Source organism: Cololabis saira, chromosome 13 (genome assembly GCF_033807715.1).
Source record: "Cololabis saira isolate AMF1-May2022 chromosome 13, fColSai1.1, whole genome shotgun sequence".
In the NCBI taxonomy this organism is placed as follows: Eukaryota; Metazoa; Chordata; class Actinopteri; order Beloniformes; family Belonidae; genus Cololabis; species Cololabis saira.
Window position 1 is genome coordinate 13341233 of NC_084599.1, and position 17033 is coordinate 13358265.

At 40.2% G+C, this 17033-nt stretch overlaps 1 protein-coding gene across 5 annotated transcripts in view; it reads left to right on the forward strand.

The window, feature by feature from the left end:
• The first annotated feature begins 1230 nt into the window (after window positions 1–1230).
• Window positions 1231–17033, forward strand: part of pip5k1ca (phosphatidylinositol-4-phosphate 5-kinase, type I, gamma a) — a 53557-nt gene continuing 37754 nt past the window's right edge. For 3 of the 5 annotated variants that reach the window (XM_061737772.1, XM_061737774.1, XM_061737773.1), the window contains exon 1: window positions 1232–1606. In XM_061737772.1, the coding sequence (XP_061593756.1) occupies window positions 1477–1606 (130 nt within the window). In that variant the 5' untranslated portion in view covers window positions 1232–1476. Of the gene's footprint in view, window positions 1607–17033 lie in introns of all 5 variants that reach the window. The other 2 variants (XM_061737771.1, XM_061737775.1) reach the window with 2 other exon arrangements.

Here is a 17033-nt window from a genome sequence, read left to right on the forward strand (position 1 = left end):
CTACTATCCATGTGCAATACTCTCCCATCCTTTCAAGGGCAATATTATTCTTCCATCCATTTAAGTGCAATATCCTCCCACCCATTCATGTACATTTGTATCCTCCCATTCACTCTTTTTTATAGTGTATATATATATATATATATTTATGTTTCCTTGTTTACATAGTCTTTGCATGTGTGCACTTTGACGGAGCTGCTGCCTAATTTCACTGTACCTGTACAATGATAATAAAGGCTTTCTATTCTATTTCTATTCTAAATGTATCACAAAAACATAATTAATTATCATTTTTTCAATTAAAGATTTGTAAGGAATCACTTTACTCTTTTGGTGCCAGTACGTACGGGTCAGGGGGCCCGGCTGGTCTTAGACACAAGTAGGGGGGGCTCCAAGGAAAAAAGGTTGGGGACCACTGGACTACAGCAGGGGCATCAATTGGGTATGGCAAGGTACGGCAGCCGCCACATCTTGGCTTCAAGGGAAAATGTAAATGTTTGTTTTTTAAATACATTTATGGAATTACTCCGTCTATTTGTATTGATTATTCTATTATTTAATACATATAAAATAACTACAAATGCAAATCAGAACAACATGATCAATTTCACTATTACACTGCAAAAACTCAAAATCTTAACAAGAATATTTGTCTTATTTCTAGTTAAAATGTCTAATTTTTAGTCAAAAAAATCTCATTACATTTAAGACAAGACTCAAAAACTCAAAAAACAACAATTTTCACCTGTTTCAAGTAGATTTTCACTTAAAATAAGTAGAACATTTTTTTTGCTTGTAATGAGAGATAAATCTTGTCCCACTGGCAGATTTTTCTACTTATTTAAATTGAAAATGTACTTGAAAAAGGTGAAAATGGTCAAATAAATTATTTTTCTGGCGATGACTCTTGTTTTAAGTGTAATGAGACTAAAAACGACTAAAAATTAGACATTTTAACTAGAAATAAGAGTTTTTGCAGTGTGAGCGAGACTGCATTTGAAAAAGTTCCAATTTTCCTGACCACACAGATAAGCTACACAGCAGACTCCTGTGATGAGTATTTGCTGGGCGTGTTGATTGATATTCTAGTTAAGTTCTGTGACTCATAACCTTCCCATACCTTAGCTTCGACTGAATTGACGCCACTGTACTACAGCCTGTATCCCTGACTGCAGGGGGCCCTGGCTGCAGTTCCTCCACGCGCCTGCAGGCGGCGCCCCAGCGGCGGCAGCAGCAGGCAGAGCCAGCAGAGCAGCAAGTGCAGCCTCGCTGGGAGGAGCGGAGAGAGGAGAGGAGCACCAGCCGCCTCTGGACCACCGCACTGATGAAGGCACCGTCTCGGTTCTCCCTCACGCACCGCTCCGCTTAACTGCCGTGACACCTCAAACATCCCCCCGCTCTCCTTCCTCCCCGCTCCGCCGGGTCCACCGCACCGCCCGGGTCTCCGTCCCGCTGGTCCTGGTTCCCCCGGAGCTGATGGAGGCAGCGGCCGAGGGAGCGGTCGGGCTGGAGGCCGACGGCAGCCCGCCGCCCGGGGCCGCGGCGGCCGAGGACGCCGAGGACACGCTGGTGGGGGTCGGCTACGGGATGGACCCATCAGAGATGGGTGAGTGAGTGAGCATGTTTGTCCGGTTTCACCACAAAGTCCCGACTCATGTCCGTGCAGCTAGGCTAGTTAATATCTCAGGACAGACTGTACCTGCGGCTGGGTGGCTCCTCATCTACATGCATGTGCACAAACCTGCAGCCCTGGACACACGAGCAGGGCAGGGGATGGAAAAGGACGTGGAAAAGCCTCATGACATGTCATATAATTGGTAATATCACTAATGAGCTGACTGTAAAGCCTGAATTATGGGTCTGCGTTAAATCGACGCAGAGCCTACGGCGTATGGTACGCGGCAACGCGCACCGTACGCCGTAGTCTCTGCGTCGATTTAACGCAGAACCATAAATCTACCTTAAGGATCTGACCACCCTTAATGTTTTTAAATGCACATTTAAAAAACAACATTTTCCAGCGTTAGGCCTCCTATCAACACCTATAAATTCTCCTTCACAAACACAAATAGTTGTCAGTGTTTCTGCCTAAATACAAAAAATAACCAGTTTAGCTGTTTTCTGTACCCAGAAAATGACAGGGTGAGTCTCCTGCCAGTCAAATGGGATTCCTGTTTTAATGGTGTCTGTGTGCAGATGACGCCCAGATACATTCAGACACATTCAAATATATTGGAAAAAAAAGCAGACATATGGCATGTCACTGTGGAAAAGGCGTGGATGCTAAAAGGAGACATTAAATGGAGCAAATAAAGCCACCCAGTATTGATCTCACACCTTTGTTCCTGCAGTTTCATGTCCACAAGTCGTGTCTTGTGTGGCAGAAAAAAGCCCTTTACCAGTAGATGTACCCAACTGAAACTGGCTGAAATGCTCCCATGGCTGAATTTAATTGTCTTTTAGAGTTAGGTGTCAGTCCCAGATGCTGATGCATCCTGCTGAGATGGCTGCTGTAGAAATCAAACCAGCAACCCCCTACAGGTTATCATCACAACACCCTAAATGTGACACATGTGGGAAATATAGTTATAATTTACCTTTTGTTGAATTTTATTGAACTTTAGATCACTTTGTGAAACATCAGGCTTGCTGAGTTGTATTCTCCTGCTTTATTAATATGGAATGTTTCTTTCTTTGTGTGATAAAAGAAAGCAGCATGTTCACTTGTTATTTTCATGTTAATGCCTGGTAAACTACTTGTCCAGGGAGTATCCCTTGTGTTTTGCAAGAACTGACCGAGGATAGGCTCCAGCAGACCACTGTGACCCTAAATGTTAATAATGGATGGTAAACTGTATATACAGCAAGCATAGAGACTGTGGAGATTACCTGATAAGATGTTAAATGAAAAGAAGCAATGGTCTGCATTTATAGGTTTACATTTCTAGATTAAAGAAACTGAAGTTAAAATAAACCTATATATATATATATATATATTATATTTATAATATGTGCATCTCAATATAGGTGAGGGGAATCAAATCAGTTTTGTGTGACAACGGCATATGTTTACAGCAAAATAGTAATTAATGGTAGCACTTGGGGCAGTCGAGCAATGTCAGAACCAACTGCCAAATTTAATTCTTCGGTGTGTATAGGGTCCTTAGAGACAAACTGAAGTATTTTTACCTTTTGTAAGTGAGCAGAAACTGTATAAACAGGACGATTTGTACAGGCATCGGCTCCCACTTGCTGCCATTTTGTTATAAGGCTGTAAAAGTTGACAATCGATGGTCGAGCAAACTGCTGCTGTCAGTAAACACAAAAGAGGTGAGTTCATGGCCTCAGCTTCTTACTCTTGACTATTTTGTCATAAAATCTCAGTGCCTGCACATAAAAATGTAGTTCTCTGGAAGCACGTTAATTACCATCAAAGCTGCTTTGATTCAGGTCGTTTTGGTCCCCAGTTGAAGTTTAACCCCCCGGCCCTTACCATCTATTATTAGACCTGGTTGATTTGACTCCAGAATGTCCCTTTAACACCATCGTGTCGAGTCTAAAGCAGTGCCAAAATTATTGATCAACAGTAGCATTTTTGCGTCATCAATGTAGAGTTTTTTGTCTGTATGTAAAATTACATTATGTAACCGACGCAAGTGTTCAGGAAAACATCGATGTGCACATCCATGCCACTGGCCTCAGCCATGTGTTCAGCCTTTGAATTACAGCCATCAATCATGCTGCATTCATTGCGTTTACATCACAGTTTGCAGCTTTTCATTGTCCCTGCCGAGAAAAGTGCTGACTCTGCTCGGCGCCACAAAGGGCGGGCTCGTGAATCAAAGAGGCCGGACAGTGAGAGCGAAACCTCACTGTACCGGGTGGGGGGGGATGACACCAGGTGCCTCTGGCTGCACATGTTTTGTTTTGTTTTTTTCTTTAAGGATGCTCACTGCCATGTGTCTCTATCACCTCGGGTAATTTTACAAGTGTACGCCTGCTCAGTCAGTTCACCTTCACATGCACACAGGCCTCGTGTGACTGAATGGCGTTAAATTTAAGTTTGCTGAATAGCGTTCATCCATGCCACTTATACCCTGGTTGGTGGGTTTCTGAGCCGTGTTATGAATATTTGACTGAACTGTCGATCAAGATTTGAACTGATTATAATAAGAAGGATTACCAACAACAACAAAAAAAGAAAAGATTATTAAAATATGGTTTATTATAAAAACAAACAAACAACAGACGTACTTCCTTAATAAAGCCAGAGTGGTTCTACAGGCCTAATAATAATGCTAAGTTCTGGATGACTATGCATACAGAGAAATGTGTTCACCATGATTGCCTTGGTGTTGTTATAAAACTAATGAGAATTTGCTTGGACAGGTATTCTCTGTCTGCACACCGTGAATCAAGTTAATAGATAAGTGAGTGTTGAGGAGCGCAAGCAATAAAATATGTCTTTGTTCAGCAGTCTTTCAGTAGAAGTAAAAACATTTATGTTTATGCTGAGTTTTAGTATTTCTTATAAGAACAAACTGGTATGCAAACACAACATTTAGTTTTATTGTTCATTAAACTATTTGAACGTCTGCCATAGTTAGAGATTGACTGGTCTGGGCTTTTTGAAGGCTGATGCTGATTTTTAGTGTTTAGAGAGACTGATGGCCAATTTACATTCATGTTTTGTTTGTATGCCATTTTATTGGACTTATTTTATTTTCAATCTAAAAAATAAACAACAGGGTCTTTGAAAAATAAGAACTTGAGCTTTATGATATTCCTTTCCCCCCTAGGAAGTTAACACATTTAACTCCCTCTTCCCAAAGCTGGTAATGTAATTGGGTCCTCTGGTAAGACCAAGGCACCAGTGTCATAAGTTTAACAACACAGGGTTGAACAGATGCCTGTTAATCGTCTGGATATTCTCAAGCGGAAAGCCAATACTGAATCTTAAAAGAAATGGTTGATAATTCGCTTGGTCATCTGATTAGTCAGTCCCAAATTTAGTCATAATAGTTATATCATATAATATGTTAATAACATAAACCAGGACATGGATTATTGGAGCATCATGGTGGATTTCCAAAAACTATAATGGAGAAAAGTGAGCCTTCACAGACACATTAGACATGTTTATGGGACATTTGCCAGATAAATAGACAGAGGAACATAGATACTTTATTCATCTCCACAAGAAATTCATTTTTGTAGAGAAATTTCAAATTGAACCAAAGCTCCTAAGCATCCTATTTTATGCACACCCAGATCTGGATTTTGTTATCTTGCGCCCATAAATAAAATGTATTATTATTATTGTTATTGTCATTGTCCATCATCAGCCTCTCAGAATCTTCTGTTGCTTTGACAAGACATCAAATCAAACTTTATTTATATAGCACTAAGTAGCGCAAAGTGCTGTACATAATAAAATCAACACCAACATATAAAAACTGTGACACTCATGGTTAAAAATACACATCAGATCATTTTCATGCACATCCTCACACTGATACCCATACAGCACACATACACCCCCCTGACATACACTTCCAAACATAATCATAAACATCTGGCTTGACACGGAGGTGAGGATCTATCCACACCAGGAGCCCCCCACCAATGAACTGTGACGTCTATAATCCATGCAGCAAATGCCTATTATTCTAGTAGGGCATCATTTTATTATCCTTGAAGAAGTGCAATTCAAGCAGAAGTTATTCTGTAGAAAGACAAAGTCATGAGAGTGAAGTAAACAAGGGGATTTTCTGCTGCTGCAACGTTAATAAACAGGCCACCGCTGTGCACGAGTGTGATTTCCCCCCAGTATTTCTAGTAAGCAGTTTATTCCTTTGTGTAGATTCCCTGCTGTGGTAGCCAAAATTGTCTTGGAGACTTGTCAGTTTAGATTCAGAAATACAGGTAAATGGGAAGGATGGTTATAAACAAAATTTTAACAAGGACATAGCTGTTTTCAGTTTCCTGGCAGGGTACTAACAGATTTGTCAGCATCTGTATTTGAATACAACTGCAGTTTAAATGATTAATCATGAAAAATATAGAATAATACCTGCTCTCTTATTTCCCAGAATGAATGCTTACATTGAATTTAGATCTTATTTTTCTGTTGGCCAATGACGCCTCTATTTATTGTACAAGCATCTGTAGATTAGGCAAGTGTTCTTGTAAGTCCTGCATCAGGGAGGGGTAGGTGTGAATCACGCTGTGCTTGCAGCAACATCTGTGTGTGAAGTCTGAAATAACCAGATAAAGCGAGTTTGTTTTAATCTCTAGTGAAAGCGCTGCGACATGGACGAGTTGTCTGGAGAATCTTATGCTGTAGACGCAGTCCATCAGTGACGGAAAAGGATCTGTTCATATTAGTATAAATGAATGGAGGTGCCATTTGCAAAGGCTGAGCTTGATTCTCATTGATTCCTCTGAGACGTAAATGTTCATGTAATACGTCAAAGTGCTCAGTGTGAGCGTTTGGTTAGCGTCAGGACCCTGCGTCTGTGTTGAGCTGCACAGCTCAGCTGAATAGAAAGCTGTGTGGGTGTCAAAGCTGTTATTCAAATAGGCGTCTGAACGTTTAGTTTCCTTTAAAGCTTCTCATACTCAGACTGTCCTAATTTGTTCCCATAGTCTACCGCCAGCATGACAGCATTAATCTCATTCATCGCAGCCCTCTCCCTCTGAAATTTAACTCCTCTCATTTCTCGTTATCCATCCATCCCCCTCAGTTTCTCACTGTTCTGACAAGCCCAGCCTGACGACCAGAAGTGCTGACAGAAGCACAAAGAGGAGGTTGCTTCCCGTGGACTTGCACCATCCATCTGCTTCCTCCTCATTCCTTCAGTAAAGGTCTCCCTCTACCCCCCGACTCCTCCGTGTACGCACCAGGATTAGTTTGTATCCGGGTGGTCTTTTTCATGAACACATACAAGGATCTTGACCGCATGCCAGATCTTTGACGTTATCATATTTGACGTAGACGATGACGCAGTTGTGTTGCATTTCACGTGCTGCTGATTTTTCTATGCAAGTGGGGGATGTGTGCCACAGCAGCTATTTTAAACAGACACCACAGAGAGGCAGGAGCATTGGTGCAGGATGTCCTTATGCTTTGTTGGGATTTTTTCATTTCATGAGTGATACATACTGGATAGATGAGTGAAGAGGCAGAAGGCAGAAAAGAGAGACATAAAACAAAGCGTGTATTTCTCTGTTATGGTGACTCTGCAGCTGTAAAAGCTACGGAGCTCTGGCTCGCTTTCATATATAAAAGGCTGCGGCGTTATACTACCCCGGCTTACCTTGAGGGGAAATAAAATAAATGCGCACTGTTTTCAATTAAGATAGTTTGGGGCTCACTGTGCAGGCTGTTATTATTTCATAAGTATCGCATGGAGCTTGAGCACAGTCAGAAACAAGCACAAAGCTGTCAGTCTTATCTGACCCACCCACACAGAATTAATAGTCATTATTTTCAATAATAAAAAGTAATTGAGTAGTGCCGGCTCACTGCTCCAGTTGTTCACACTCTGTCAATCTGTATGCATGTCAGCCCTGTGATAAAGCTTTAAAGTGTAGTTTGTAGTTTGTCTCTCATCTAGTGGATGCTGAATAAAACTTGATATTAGAAAGTTGTCCTTGTTTACACAAAACCAAATAAGTCAAAATGCAGAAGCAGAGTTAAATATATATATATATATATATATATATATATATATATATATATATATATATACACACATATATATATATACCGTACACACATATATATATATATATATATATATATATATATATATATATGTGTGTATGTATGTATGTATGTCAGATATCAGAGGTAGTCTTCTGATTCTCAAAGGAATTTCCGAATAAATCTGCTGGTTATTTGCAGTTTAATAAGTCAGCTCACATTGTGAATGGGACACAGAGCCATTCAGAGTGCAAGAGAAAGATGCTGCAGGGTTTATGCAAGTTTAATAGAATCTGAGCAGTGAGAGATATATTCATTCATTAAACAGTGAGGGTCTTGTTGGCAGCATTTGTCAACTCTAGTCTGTTCCCATTCTTGTAAGGCATTTCCTTTGCTGTGGAGTCGGAGAACAGGGACAACTGGCTGCCTTTTCCTGCAACTCAATCGCTGTATGTCCATCAGCCAGATTGAAACATATTCTGCTGCAGAGTAACACCAGTATGTGTTCATTGTGGTCTCTTGGCAGCATGGAGTGAAGAGCTCTGTTCCTGTGCACCTTTGAACTAGATCAGTAGCTGTGGGATGTGTTAAGCTGCATTGTGTTTTACAAAAGGCCGAGGCTGTCGGCCTTCTGTAGTGTAAAAAGGGCTACTTTTTGAAACCACACTTTTACAGGTTCACACCGTGCATGAAAGATCTGGGCAGCTTTCTGTAGACAGAGTGGTAAATTACTCTACCAAATAATAGTAAGTTAACCTCACATACTGTGTCCCATAATGCAATGCCCGTCATCACAACGGTGAAGACGGAACCGCTCTATTATTTGTTAACTACCACTTTCCAGAAACTGGCCATGAATGTCTCATCATACTATGAATTAGATCACCAGTCAAAAAGCTTGCTGATGGACTGGTGTCATATTGGTTGGAGGTCTGCGTTTGGGATTCGGGGTGAGATCTTTATACACACGTGGACAAAATTGTTGGTACCCCTCAGTTAAAGAAGGAAAAACCCACAATTCTCACTGAAATCACTTGAAACTTACAAAAGTAACAATAAATAAAAATGTATTGAAAATTAAATAATCAAAATCAGCCATTACTTTTGAATTGTTGATTAATATAATTATTAAAAAAAAAAAAACCATAAAAAAGCGAGACTGGAATTTGCAAAAATGCATGTTGACAAGCCACAAAGCTTCTGAGAGAATGTCCTTTGGACAGATGAGACCAAATTGGAGCTTTTTGGTAAGGCACATCAACTCTATGTTCATAGACTCAAAAACCAAGCATACGAAGAAAAGAACACTGTCCCTACGGTGAAACATGGAGGAGGCTCAGTAATGTTTTGGGGCTGCTTTGCTGCATCTGGCACAGGGTGTCTGGAATGTGTGCAAGGTAAAATGAAATCTGAAGACTATCAAGGCATTCTGGAGAGAAATGTGCTGCCTAGTGTCAGAAAGCTTGGTCTCAGTCGCAGGTCATGGATCTTCCAACAGGACAACGATCCAAAACACACAGTCAAAAACACCCAAGAATGGCTGAGAGAAAAGCGTTGGACTATTCTAAAGTTCCTTCCATGAGCCCAGATCTGAATCCCATTGAACATCTGTGGAAGGAGCTGAAACATGCCATTTGGAGAAGACACCCATCAAACCTGAGACAACTGTAGCAGTTTGCTCATGAGGAGTGGGCCAAAATACCTGCAGCTGCAGAACGCTCATTGACAAATACAGAAATCGTTTAATTGCATTGATTGCCTCAAAAGGTTGTGCAACAAAATATTAAGTTATGGGTACCATCATTTTTGTCCAGCCCTATTTCATTAGTTTGTTTTTTTAAATAATTATGTTAATCAACAATTCAAAAGTAATGGCTGATTTTGATTATTAAATTTTCAATACATTTTTATTTATTGTTACGTTTGTAAGTTTCAAGTGATTTCAGTGAGAATTGTGGGTTTTTCCTTCTTTAACTGAGGGGTAACAACAATTTTGTCCACGTGTGTATATAAACACCTCAAACCCCTGATGAAGCAGCGCAGAGCTTCTGTGAATTATGGCCACTCTAGTGAATGAGATGAGTCCCACCGGAAGCGCTGTGGCGCAGTTTAGCTGCGTCCTACAAGTGACCGTTTCAGCACCATTAAAGATACGTGCCAAGTCTATTTTTTTGCTCCTCCATGGCAAATTACGTTAATTCACACATAGAAGATCAAGGTGGCAGGAAGTCGGACACAAGAATGCCATAAGAGAATCAAGATGATTTTTCAAAATAAAACACCATGAGCGACCGCCATCTCATACATCAACATTGGGTTAACCCTTAGAGGCTGTTGGTTAAAAATCTAGGTGGTCTTAAGAGAGATTTCAACCATGTATGAGTTTCATTTTAGAAAATCAAAAAACACATCTCACTTAACTCCACTCATCCTTTTGCTTAGACTATAGCAGAAAGACTAGAACATGATATCAGCATTTTAAATAGCAGATGGCGGCATGATTCCCATGGGATCTCTTAACCTTTAAGATAAAATCTTCCTGATCCAGCCAAGCAGGCAGCTTTCAGAAGTGCTTGCTACGTCTGAAGCCCTCCTAGTGGGACCTGAAGTGGTGCTGAGGATGGAGGAAAACTGCTGCAAAGCCGGGCAGCGGCGTTTCTGCCCCTGGTGACACTCAGGAGAAAGACTCACCAAAGACACTACATGACACGTTGCAGAACCATTACCAATAACCAACATATACAGTATTAAACCAGCCAAATGTCTGTAGCCATCGGGGAAATTCCTATCTGAGCTATAAGGAAGAAACGAGCAAGGAATGAGGTGAGGGAAGTGAAGAAATCAGTGAAGAAAGGGGCCATGCTGCAACACAACAGGCTGCAACCTTTTTATTACAAAATATTTTTTTTTACCTGTTTTACACTCAGATAATCTGTGCTCACCGTGTGTGCTAATCCAATACCGACGGCGACGTGTGTGTGCATTTTGCTGATAGACTGTGATTTTGGAGAACAGCCGGGTAACCAAATCTCTTGTCAGAACCTGTGGTGTATGATCTTCCGCCTGTGATCAGTCACATCATTTAAACAGGGAAATTACTTGAACAAAATCTTGTAAAAATCTTGTAATCTCAACAGAACAATGATTGACCAACTTTGTAAAAAGGGAAAACAGCTAGGAGCATAGTATGAACTAAGGACATAATGAAGTACTGCATGTATTATGCAATATGAAGTACACATACTGCGCTGCATGCCTGGAATGGAGTATCCAGTTTGTAGAATGGGCGTACGATGCTGATACGAGTGTGTGTGTGTGTGTGTGTGTGTAGTTCTCTGTGTTTATATGTTACAGCACCAGATTTCAGAAAGATTGATCTGCCAGTCGCAGCTGGTGAAGCTGAAAATAATTCCAGTCCAGCCAAGCAATTGGTTCATCCCTGTCAGTGACCTGCATTGTTGTACAGTCATGTTCTGTCGTTGGAGCAGATTATTTCCTGAGTCACCATAACTGCAGAAGGTGCTGCTCTGAGCAATAGCTAAAGAATGGAGCTGATCAACACCTTGAGTATTTCTGTCATGTCATATGCCCCTCATCATCTCCTCCATCTGTAAAGGATTATTTGCTCCTAGGTGACAACAAGGATCACTGAGCTGACACTTCAGTAAATTCATACTGAGATTCAATATAGATTTAAGTGCGTGTGTGTCAGTCACTTGGTTTATATTTAGGAGCATTTGCTCCACCTCTGGAAACCGCAGGGCTGCATAATGAGAATTCCAGCAGATTTAAACTAGAACCTATCAATCACAGCTGGTTTGATTGCATCTGAAATAACCAAACTTGGTCTTCCTCGTCCCACTATCATTCCTCCTAGCACACTATTTTAAACACTCTTCCTCTGTCTTTCAGATTATTTCTATCCTTTCTTGGTTTCAAGTTTCAATAACCTGTGGACTCTGAACTCGGTTGCAGAGATCTAATGTTGTCTAATCCATGACACCTGCACCTTTATCCTGGTTCATCATTGCATCTTGTGGTGATCGTTACAGAGCACAAGTACATCACTGTGAGAAATATGTTTTACAGCCTGCGTTCAACTTCAAATTGTGTGTAACTGAGTGAAAATTGTTTCACCAAAAGAGTGTTTGATTCAGAAAACTGGATTGAGGTTCAGAGAATGGTGTTTTAGAAATACGCAAAACCTGTAACTCTCCACTTTTCATCTGGATTTGTGCTCACTTGTATCAGTCTGCACATTGACTTTTGGCGTGTGCGTGTGCGTGTGCGTGTGCGTGTGCGTGTGTGTGTGTGTGTGTGTGTGTTCCTGTGACGTGATTAAACGTGCCACTATGACTTGATTTGGCCGAGCGTCTTTAATAAAGACAGATCCCTCTACATCCCCTCTCACTGAATTTCCATTTCAAAGACCAGTGAGCTTTCAGACGTCTCCCAGGAAAAATTAAACTTTCATACCCAGCTACTTCATCGGTCAAGTCCAAAAATTACATCAAGATGTAACTATCACAGGCTTTTCAGAGCTACTGTCAGATTTTGACTAAAGTCACTGGGTAAATTCAATATCCCCTACAAATTAGCGCATGGATGCAACTACAGACAAAAGATGCTGTTTATTTGTAGCAGTAAGCGTCCATGGGAACTTCCCTAAAATCCTTATAATCTCGTGGTCAGCCCTGAGATAATTGTGAACAGCTTGTATTTCAGAAAATGAAGATGTGTGAACATACAACTCCGGTGTATTAATGCATCCTCGCCCCTTTTGATAGCGTTATATTCACCTGCATTCAGGAACAGTGCACATTAAATATGACAACAACATCCGTGATACACATGTTATCCGTTTAAACACAATAAATAATATAAGGTATATACAGGCACCAGAGTAGTTTCTTCCTCACAGCAGTCTCTACTCAACTGTTAACTGGCACAATTTTGCACCATTATTGTATTTATGGGTATTTTTGCATTAAGTCTTAAATCTTTTTCATTATTTCCCATAGTAAAATATTTATTTAATATTTATTAGCTAATTCTGATTCCAAAAAAATATGAAGCTATACAGTTTGAAATATCTGATGTGTAAAAAAAAAAAAGGGGGGGGGGAAAAATGCAAACAATGACTATTTCTTAAAAAAAAAAACAAACAAACAAACCTGAATACTGATTCATCCAACCGCATTGCACGTTTTGGCTGTGCGATGGTCCATCACAGACGCCTGTGAGCCCCGCGATGTCAGCGTCACCTCTGGTCACAGTTAACATGAGGCCTTTTTTTGCACAGTGAAGTTTAAGTGCCATTTGTGATCCATATTGTTTCGTTAAAAAAAAAAAAAGGTTTCCCAAAGTAATTCTTTGGGTGTATTTTTACATCATCTCTTGGTGGGATCGGGGAGATTTTGGTTGTCCAGTTTGGGTTTGGCTCGCCGTTTCTGCACTCAAATGTTTCTGGATTCCTTGAATTCTTCTTTTAATGATTCTAGAAGGAGAAATATGCAAATCTGTCTCAGTCGTTGTTTGAGGAATGTTGTTTTTAAACTTTTCAATGATTTTCTCATGCTTGTTTTGACCAAGTAAAGATCCTCTGCCTATGTTTGGTTCTCAGAGTCTCAGCCTTACATGGATACTGCTTTTGTACTAAAATTTATTAGAACTGCTTATTGAGCCGCGTCCACCTGTTTGAAACTAATGCGGGAAGAGGGCATCAGGACAACTGATGATAAACGACACAACAAACTAGAAAGGCCGTCTAGTCCACCTGACCTCACATTCATGTTGGTTCAGCCTGATAATCCATAACCCCAGACAGTTGCTCTCATTTTGCAGAGAGTGGGTGTGTGGGATTAGCGATAGTGAAATAATAGTGACCATAATTTGGCGGGCTTTGAAATTGGGCTGCTGTCTGTGTGACTGTTAGAAAAAGCAGGTTTGTGTTTATAAGCCACAGTAAAGACTGGTTGTCAACTCTCAGCCTGTGTGAAGAGCCTGGGCATAATAGGTGTTTATGAACATTTTACATATGATTCTGTTTCAATTGATCAAATATTTACCTGCCTTAGCCTGTATATTGAACTTGTCTTGTTATTTGGACTGTATTTGTGTTAATGAGCACAGGTCTGAGGTTGCATTCACCTACGCCGTGTTGTTACAAACAAACTGGTACATTTGATCGGTCAGCACAGGTGCATAATGGCAGAGCAAAATGTAAGCTAAACACTGTTTCAGACTAAAAAATCAGCCGTAGAACATGAACAACTACCCGCCGGTGGTGTTATACATTCATGCGATGCCCCTGATTTGCCAGTGCTGCCATAACAAGCATTGCATTGATGTCTGTGTGAAAAGGGTTTATGCAGGTGAAAATGAAGCAAAAGTCAGAAATGGATCGGGTGCACGTAAACTGTGATCTGAATGCAATCTGCCATCGAAAGGTTTATTTTATCACGTGATATACGGTAATGTCAAATTGATTAACTATTAAAGAAACATTTTTTTAAGGCAGGATGATAATTTCAAAGAAATTAAATATGCTGAGGTGCTTTGTTTATATATGGCTAATGTGTGCTGCAATTTAAAAATGTCAAATCATTTTACAAGGTTACTTTAATATGGTTGCTTTCGATTTTTTTCAAGTGCACCATTAAAATAAACATGATCCATTAACTTTTATGAAAAGCAAAACATTTTTCACACAAACCTTTGAACAAACTGACTTACTTCATCAGTAAGTTGTCTCTGCATCCTCCGTTTCCTCGATCCTTTGACCGTGTACAGGATATATGTCACTAACCAGCAATTAGCTCAATGCTTTGTTGCTCCAGTCTCTGTCAGTTTCCAATATGATGAGAACTTGTGAGAGAAGTCATATGGGAGCACAGTCCCCATGAGGCTCATCAATGTTAAAAATGCACAACACTTCATGGCAATCCTTCAAATATTTGTGGAACTATTTGAGTCTTGACCAGAGAAAGAGAGAAGCTGACTTATTAGATAAAAATGCAAAACCTTGGATGACAAGGAAGAGAACTGAATAAACCTGCTTTGTATTGTGTCAAAGATGTGATGTGCAACTCCAGCAGTTGATCAGCTATAAATGCAGTAGTCTGCTAATTTTATAATTTGTAACTTTATCTATAAATTAGTCACCTAATCTGGATTAAGATTAAGTAAAATATTTATCATAAAGATTCCAAGGTCCTTATGTTTGTGTTTGGTTATATACGTTTCTTTGCGTGGCTCCTATACAGCCCCAGGCTAAGTCCCTCAAGGATCTGTTTTGGAGCCAGCTGCAGCCAGGAAGCTTTTTATTTAGTCTGCTTCCTTCCCTGCAGCTATTGATATTGATAATGGATGACTTGGCGTGGTAAAGGGCTGTGCTCTCCAGCTGTCTGTCCCCTTCATGCATTCACCGTTTTATATAAAATATATACTGTTCACGTACAACAGAGGACAGCAGTTTTGCCCTCTGTGTGCTCGGGGTTGCCCGGTAAATCAAACAACTCCAGAGGGAAGAGAGTTGTGCAGAGAAGGTTGTGGTTGTGTGCATTCACCTTGATGCAGGGCCAAAGGCTCGTTTTTTTGTTTTTATGCTGGTGTTGTCAGGGTCAAATATTCATATTCACTTTATTACCTAGATTCGCTCATGTTCTAAAAAGCAAATAATCGGTCCTGTTGGATCTTAGTGTCATTTTGACAGTCCTTATAAGTGTCATAACTATAACGCTGTTTTTATAAGGTCCTTTAAAACAGTGGTCCCCAACCTTTTCTGAACCGCGTACCGGTTTAATGTCTGACAATATTTTCACGGCCCAATCTAAAGGTGTAGTTGATAAAAACTAAATAAAATGACAAGATCAGCATTAAAAACTGTCGTATTTTCTCTATAGTAATGATAATAATGAATAATAATAAAACATAATTTTCGAAAAAATAAAATAAAATAATGGAAATTGTAAATTACCTTTTAATATGAGTATTTCTATAAATGTGTTTTTATGTCTCATTAACATTATTTAAAGCCAGGCTTTTATTTTATTTATTAAGGAGACCGATATTTTGTGCTTTTATTTTGAAGGTGTCTCGCTGAGACCTTGTAAACATCCGGCGCTTCGGACTTTAATGATAAAAGTTTAACGGCAGTAGAAAGTGTGTCTGAAAGACTAAACTAGTGTCGGGAATGCTAAAGTGGTGGCCAACTGACACAAAAAGCACCTTCTGATAAGGATTGGTTTTCTTTGCAAATGTTATGCCGTATTATGTACATATTGAGTTTGGTTGTCATGGTTACTCATGTATTGTGGTTAGCGGTAGGCCTGATTTATGGTTCTGCGTTAAAAGACCGCGTAGCCTACGGTGTAGGTTGCGCGGCGACGCACACCATACGCCGTAGGCTCTGCGTAGGTGTAACGCGGAACCATAAATCAGCCTGTGTAGCTGTTATTACCGAGCGAGCAGCTGCGTCGGTCTGTATTTAAGTTAAATGAAACTTATATGAATGTAGAAAGACTAACTCTATTTTATTTTATTCCTTTATAGCTCTTACAGTGAGTTTGCAGTGTATTTATTGTACATCCAAGGAATAAAACCATTGTGAAACATCAGTTTGAGAGTCATCCATCCTCAGGGGATGCTACAGAAATTATTTTTTCTCTCTGTGCGGCCCGGTACCAGATGACCCCCGGCCCGGTACCGGGCCGGGGCCCGTGGGTTGGGGACCACTGCTTTAAAACGCTTGTTGCACAGTAGGAGCCTTCCTACTATCTTTAACACAACTGTACAGTAACTGGTTGAAACAATGCAACTTTCCTTTTTATAGGTCTGTACGTGTACTGTTATTGATTGAACATCTTGTAAAGGTTGGTAGAAAGTCAGACATTTAAACAATCCTTCTGAACAGTCATGTCCAAAACCTTCATAAATCACAGAGAATTGGCCCATGAAGGTTGTGTTAAATTCTCCAAACACTTCTTACAACTGTCCCGTCTAAATACATCTAGTTCTTACAGAACTGCTGTTAATGAGGTCAACAGCCCTAAAGAAAAGACCCACCTTATTATGTTTTCTCTATGTTTTGACTATTGTCACATCCTAAAATTGCTTTCAAAGGGATGAACCCTCCACTCTCGGTCTTCTGCCGAGATTCGTCAAACCAACAAGTCAACATCCGCAAATCACAAGAAAAACAAACTTGAGTTCCTCATTGGAAAAGGGCCGTCTCATGACTAGGTCTACTTTCACTAAAGTGATGATAATGGACCTCATACAATCCTGATTTCAAAGATATTGTAGTATCCGTTTAAGTCACGTT